Source organism: Limulus polyphemus, unplaced genomic scaffold (assembly GCF_000517525.1).
Source record: "Limulus polyphemus unplaced genomic scaffold, Limulus_polyphemus-2.1.2 Scaffold1640, whole genome shotgun sequence".
Taxonomy (NCBI): domain Eukaryota; kingdom Metazoa; phylum Arthropoda; class Merostomata; order Xiphosura; family Limulidae; genus Limulus; species Limulus polyphemus.
This window is the reverse complement of record NW_013667250.1, coordinates 256446-264229: the sequence shown is the minus strand read 5'-3', so window position 1 is coordinate 264229 and position 7784 is coordinate 256446. Positions and strand designations below refer to the sequence as shown.

Genomic DNA, 7784 nt, shown 5'->3' with positions numbered 1-7784 from the left:
TGACTTTCTTGTTCTTCTTTCTTCTGTTTCTTTTTTATTACATGATAACTCAAAAACCAAAACAATGGTGTCAACCAATTTCACTGAGGTGGCGTAGTTTCAAACGGAGTTAGCTAGTAGTAATTTTAAAAAATCACAATTCTTATGTAAACGATGTTATCGTTACCCCTAAAAGTTAGCTTTCTTACAGAAATTTGGTGTTTCTTTCAAAAGCTTAAGTTTAGGGTGAAACACGAATTACCAGCCAATAATAAACAATAAATATTACAGTTGGAACCTCATTGTACTTAGAACTTGGTTATAAGTACAACTTTCATATGTCTATTGAAACACTGTAATAAAAAACAAGTAAAGAAAAACCTTTTCAAAAAAAGGAAGTAAATATAGGGATGGCTAATATCAATCCTTCAAAAACAAGATGGTAGGGATGGCATTTGCATCATCCCTACATAATAGCACAGGTACACAGTGTAATAGAATGTTAACAGACAAAAATAGGATAAATTAAACTCAACTGTGATTGAATAGGTATATATATCGCTATTATGTAGGGATGATACAAATGCCATCCCTACCATCTTGTCTACATTGTATATGAAGGATTGATATTAGCCATCCCTACATTTACATCCTTATTTTGAAAAGTTTCTTTCTTTACTTGTTTTTAATTCTAGGATCACCAGCTATAAAATGTTTATTACGACTTCACGCTACTTATACCGTAAGGCACTGATGTATATAGGAAAAGCTAGTTTTACAGGCGATGTCAGTATGTGTATCATAAGAACGAAGAAAAAGTTCTTGTTAAATTAAAAAAAAAAAGTCAGAAAACAATGCATATGTTACAGATAACTTCCAACAATAAATAATAATTAGCGAAAACCTACACAATAGGGAATCTGCGCTCTGTTCAACACGAATAATCAAACCCCGGACTTTTGGTGTTATAAGTCCGTAAACTCACCGTTGCCCTACCGGGAGGGGGATGTATTTAGGAGCTTATTTGCTACTATTAAATATGACTTTGTCCAATATCACCCATACTTTTACCATCTGTTTTTTTTGTTTTTTTTGGAGAAGCAGGCTATTATATTCTGATGATCGTTTTCAGAACGGACAAAATATTGTAAAGTTTGTGATCTTCAGCTGGTGTGTGTGTGTGTGTCAATAATGACCAAAGCCTAGTAAACATTATTAGTTTTATGTACATATTACACAGTCTGGAATAATCGACTCATTTTTATACATCCAGTTTTAATACCAGCTTGAAACAACAAATTCTGGTCACCAGATCGGATCATCACAATCTTAAGGATTGTGTAACGAGTTTGTTGAGGATAAAGTAACTCCCAGTATACCTTTTTACAACTATTTGTTTCTTTGTAGCTGGATGAAAGAATGAGAGAGTTGGTAGAACCATTTCTCTACAACAAAGGAGAAGGAAGAATGGTTCCTATCACGGAGCTTGTGTTGCTACGCAACCAAGAGAGACCTCGACACAAACTCAGCAACGAGATTGTTGAGGATAAAGTAACTCCCAGTATACCTTTTTACAACTATTTGTTTCTTTGTAGCTGGATGAAAGAATGAGAGAGCTGGTAGAACCATTTCTCTACAACAAAGGAGAAGGTAGAATGGTTCCTATCACGGAGCTTGTGTTGCTACGCAACCAAGAGAGACCTCGACATAAACAATTATCACAACAGAGAGGAGTCAACAGTAAAAATTCTGTAAAGGACAGCAGAGGTCAAGATGATCCCTCTACAAGTAACGGAGTGATCTCCAACAGTAATAAAGGTAAGCTGATAGATAGAAAAATATACTTATGTTGTTGACTGGGTTTGTTTAATAAATTATTATATGTTTTTTGTGAAGACACCAGCTGGTCGTCTTACAGATATATACGTTCTTGTATTGATCACCAGGTGGTGTTCTGGGATTCAGTATAGACACTCAACTACACACATTAATCAAGGTGTCAGAAATCACTGGTTAAGTCGACGCTATAATAATATCGCCAGTGTTTAATTCTTTATTTTTATTTTGTATAAATCAATATCATCACATTCAGCCCGTCAGTCTCATGTTTACAAACAACTCTTTAGCACCTGTTATTTCGGTTGCTAGGTGAACTAACGGTTTTCATTCCCGCCGAGCGCCACAATCAGTCACTAAATAGTGTCAGTTTTAAGACTTCCCCGGTAATATGTCATGCTTCGATTGTATTTTTTTTTATCTGTAAACGCTTTAATACGTCTAACCATCCAAGTAATGAAAGTTTAAATAGTTATTGGAAGTGTTTCAAAACGTACTTTGTAAAGGACATTCTGTGAATTAATATCGGATATTAAACAAGAGGAAAAAACGTACATTTCACATCTGTTGATATAAATATGTTCTTAAACCATTCAGTTCTATGTTATCCACAACAATACTGACTATAATGTCTGAGAATTCATTGTCAATGTACTGTTTTACTTCGTTGTCTTCTAAGTATGTAAGTTCACCATGTTGAACAATGTTTTGTACAACAGAAGTACACCTGTATGTTTAACAATGTGTTGTACAACAGAAGTACACCTGTGTGTTGAACAATGTGTTGTACAAGAGAAGTACACCTGTGTGTTGAACAATGTGTTGTACAAGAGAAGTACACCTGTATGTTTAACAATGTGTTGTACAAGAGAAGTACACCTGTGTGTTGTACAAGAGAAGTACACCTGTATGTTTAACAATGTGTTGTACAAGAGAAGTACACCTGTGTGTTGAACAATGTGTTGTACACCTGTATGTTTAACAATGTGTTGTACAACAGAAGTACACCTGTATGTTTAACAATGTGTTGTACAACAGAAGTACACCTGTGTGTTGAACAATGTGTTGTACAACAGAAGTACACCTGTATGTTGAACAATGTGTTGTACAACAGAAGTACATCTGTGTGTTGAACAATGTGTTGTACAACAGAAGTACACCTGTGTGTTGAACAATGTGTTGTACAACAGAAGTACACCTGTATGTTGAACAATGTGTTGTACAACAGAAGTACATCTGTTTTAATTCTATCCATATAGACAACTAATTGCATATATAAATGCTAGAATCTTGCATATATTATTTACATTTTATATGTAAGAAAATCCCCATCCAGAAACATCTTCTGCAACTTGGGTTTTAATGACGTCAAGACATTTCACAGGTTTGTGCTAAATTTATGTAAACGTGTGCTTTGTGGACAGACTAGACGTCACTTTCTCACGTGAATATCATAGTACCATCATCCAGTAAAGCGCAGTAAAAAGAAGAACCTTTTTCAGGTGAACTGAGAAGTTTCGTTTTTCCAATATTAGTCACGTTATTAAATCGTTTACTAACCACCCGGAAACTTAAGTCGATATGTAGCAAAAACTCCTTGTATAAAAACCTCTGTACTTCATTACCCTGTTTACTCAAGAGTCCTTGTTTATAAACCTGTATTCTGGACTACTTAAATCAGTAATCTGTTTACTCAAGAGTCTTTGTTTATAAACGTGTATTCTGGACTACTTAAATCAGTAATCTGTTTACTCAAGTCTTTGTTTATAAACCTGTATTCTGGACTACTTACCTCTGTTTACTCAAGAGTCTTTATTTATAAACCTATATTCTGGACTACTTACCTCTGTTTACTCAAGAGTCTTTGTTTATAAACCTGTATTCTGGACTACTTACCTCTGTTTACTCAAGAGTCTTTATTTATAAACCTATATTCTGGACTACTTACCTCTGTTTACTCAAGTGTCCTTGTTTATAAACCTGTATTCTGGACTACTTACCTCTGTTTACTCAAGTGTCTTTGTCATCTCATATCAATATAGTTTTCAACTAAAGTTTATATTCTCCTGAGGCCGTTATATGCCACACGCATGAGAACCTAAAGAGAACAATACGAGTTGAATTACATGTTGCTATTCTAGTAATTAGATCGATATTGCCACGTGCAGGTTTGGTTGTTCAACTGCGAGACGTGGAAGTTCAATTTCCAGTGTAGCTAAATATTCCACAACGGAAACCAAAACTCAAACATTCAGACTGTCCAGTGTGGTGCAGTAATGTCTTTGCATGATTTTTTTATTAATTCTGTGTTAATAATTATTCATATTAACTTCCTATCACAGTAACTACTTACTCAGAGCCAAACTAAAATTCAACCAGCCTAGTAATAAGTACAGCTAATTAAATATACATTTCTTATGCTCTTACTTATAAATATTATAGTGTATTGTTTCATCAGTTGGATTACCTGGTTGTTAACGACATTTTCGGTCATAATCCCAATAATATCTCACGAGGTTCGATCGTACGATTTACACTGTTCCCAACTCATGAAATTCAATGCAACATGTTCAGGATAACGGGGCTACTATACACTATATTAGGTAGTTTAACTTTCGTTAATTTGTACATATGCTTTACAACTTTAGATAGATGTTCCCTTCAAAGTTCAGAAAATTCCTTTATTTCTTACCTACACTAAGTGAAAATTCCCAGTTTAAATTTGAATTATTTGTCGTATTCTGACTATACATTCGTTCGTTTGCAGTTAAGCACAAAAACTACACAATGGGTTATCTGTACTGTGCCCACTACGAGTATTGAAATCCAGTTTTTAGCGTTATAAGTCCGAAGACTTACCGCTGTACTGCAATGTGTACTGTGTATTAAGGACGTTGTCTTTGTGTGTGTGTGTGTGTGTGGTTAATTTTAAAAGTCCAATAACAGCTGTTCAATTGATTTTTATTCAAAGCACGATATATATATATATTATATAAAATATTATGGTTATGAACATAGTGGTCGACTCTGTGGAGGAAGCAATGTGATTGGTCACCACTCAGTGTGTATTTTCATAAAATGGTGTTACGTAATACTCTAATCGGCAGGGGAAGGGGGGGGGGATTGTATGCCTAACACTGAATCCGTGAGTGCATTCAGACCTTGAGCACCCTCCGCGGCCGAACACATGTGAAAGCACGAGATTTAAAGGAAACAGAACTACAAGAAAAGGGAGCATCAGGTTTAACGGGCGTCGTGTTTTTTGTTTTGATAAGATGGCGCCTTATGGTGGTGTCTTGTCGATTGATTTAAACTGGGGAAAGTTAGTGACGCAGCAAGAAGCGTGGCTTATTAAGAGATGTGTAACACGTATACGTAAAAATAAAAAAAATAATTTAGTTTATAATATACGAAGTCTAATTGTGAACGTTGCTCTGTTTGCACGACCAACCTCCACGCGATATTCACACGCATAGAAATACTATATCAGCGCCATCTGTGGTTATATCCCGCTGAATATAATTAAAATGTTGAAGTTATTATAATAAATATTTATTTATATTTATAAATAAAGTATTCAACTTATTATACAAAAAAGCAATCTTATAAATCGTGACTTGAAATTTTATTAACGAATTTAGTTATCATTTATCCCTGTACGTGTCTAGACAACGTGTCTCGTTGTCATGACATTCCATGCTTCCTGTAATGTGCCACATTGAAACTTCTGTGTAGACAGTGTCGATACCCACGACCACAAAGATGACTAGGTGGTTAGGGAGCTCGACTCACAATCTGAGGGTCGCGGGTTCGAATCCACGTCCTACCAATCATGCTCGCCCTTTCAGCTGTGGGGGCGTTATAATGTTACGGTCAATCCCACTATTCGTTGGTAAAGGAGTAGCCCAAAAGTTGGCGGTGGGTGGTGATGACTAGCTGCCTTCCCTCTAGTCTTACAGATAGCCCTCGTGTAGCTTTGCGCGAAATTAAAAAGTAAACGACCACAACGTGCAGAGCGCGTTTTTAAGGCAATTAAACGCGAACCTTGAACCCTCGGATTCAAGGCAGTAACTGGGACCGAACTAAACTGTTGACCTAACTTGTTTTACGTGCCGTTTTTTGGTTTGTCATTTAGTTTTTCAGTCATTGAACTTTGTTGCAGTGTAAATTGCTTCCGTGTGAAAAATCTTACTCACCTCAGACGGTTGCAGTAATCTATCTTTAAAATCGATATGCAGTCTTATTTGACGCCATGGAAACGTTGCGCGTGAATTCTGAATTAAATTACAAAATAATAAATGCATTGCATGCTTAGTAAGCTAGGACGAATTTTTATTGTAAGTGGTTAACACTCGTTATAAAAACCTACTTTAGCGGATTGTGGGAAATATTCAGGAAAAGCCACCTAGCGGTTAGGGTTAAAAATAAAAGACTTGTTTGCTTATAATAAATATCAATTTATAATTTTTCAGTTATTGGTACTTGTTGCTATAAGATTTAAACCTAAAAAAAAAAACAACACAAAACCGACGTAGAAAACCCGAATAACTCCTGAAAAAAATAGTTATCGAATTTTAAATAAAAATATAATATATATAGTGTATAAATATAACAAGTAAGTCAGAGACAAAGAAAACATATAATTCTCTATAGTTATCAATAAAGTAAAATGCTTACATATTTAGGTATTGGAATAGGCTTCAGAATTTGAAAGTAATGTAAATACGCCCTCAGTCGTATGATCATCAGTAAGGGATCGTTTAAAAACTGTATATATATAAAAAATATTTGCATTTATTTTTTTTTATATTTTTTTTGGATAAAATATTGTTGGATAATCGTTTATTTATTGGCTTAGATGATGTTGTAATTTTAGTGGAAATCTTTTCAGTGAACTATCTACGCTCGGTTCACCGCGGGAGATCGAACACTGTGATAAGTCCTTAAACTTACCTCTGACAAGGAACGATTCAGACGAAACGTGAAGTAAACATTTGATTGGCTGATGAACATGTGGGATAGAGATAGATTACTTTGTATCCTTCGGGATAGTTTATAGATGGTTTTAACTGGAAAGGTAAAATTTCATGGAAACCCATTTTTGAAAGACAGCTGGAAGTGACGTCATTTTTATTACCAAATATAAGGATAAAAGGATGTCGCGCCGTAATTCATGAAACGTTCAATCAAAAAGAATCAAATTTCGTATGCAGGGTCATAACCTTAAAATTGAATAACTTTAAAGGCTGCCAGAAATGACGTCATTATTGTTAGCTGTGACGTCAGATGTTGTATAAGTATTATTCAACATAATAACGTCACACTCTTCGTGACGTCTGTAGCTAGACATGTCTGTATCACGACGTTGCTGAAGAGTCTTTACGATTCATGGTGCTCATATTTTGAATAAAACAATAAGTTTCTTCTTTCTACAGGATTCGAGAAGTGCCGTGAGGTATGCTGGGACTTGAGTCAGTGTGGGTCGGTTGGAGAAACGATTCTCCACCTCTGTCTTCTGCTGTCCACTTCTATCCACGCTGAACTGGCCAAGCGACTCATCAAGCTCTTCCCAAAGCTAGTTAACGATATTTACATCAGTGATGAATTTTACGGTAAGTCACATAACGACGACAGGTGGCAACATATCTGCCTTCCTGTGATCATGTGACGCATCGCTGTAAGCCTTACGGTGGGAAGTTCTGTTCCGTACACCTGACTTTACTGCGTCCTTAAAGTCTTGTACAGTGTAGGTATTTCTTTAGAATAGCCCTAGAGAAAAATGTTACAAGGGTTCAAACCATGTGGCAATCAGAATAACCCACATCCATGGACGTCAAAAGTGTAGAATGAATAGTAAAGGAACGAAGGGACACAGATGTGTATTGTTTAGGTGTATATAATGAGTAGTAAAGGAACGAAGGGACACGGATGTGTATTGTTTAGGTGTATATAATGAGTAGTGAAGGAAC

General features: G+C 35.6%; 1 protein-coding gene across 1 annotated transcript in view; it reads left to right on the top strand.

Annotated features, from left to right (window-relative positions):
• Window positions 1–1386: 1386 nt before the first annotated feature.
• LOC106464401 (transient receptor potential cation channel subfamily V member 5-like) overlaps window positions 1387–7784 on the top strand; it is a gene marked incomplete at its 5' end in the record, with an annotated part of 22849 nt that continues 16451 nt past the window's right edge. The window contains 3 exons of the mRNA XM_022392086.1: window positions 1387–1530; window positions 1575–1797; window positions 7251–7427. Coding sequence (XP_022247794.1) covers window positions 1387–1530; window positions 1575–1797; window positions 7251–7427 — 544 coding nt within the window. The remainder of the gene's footprint in view (window positions 1531–1574; window positions 1798–7250; window positions 7428–7784) is intronic.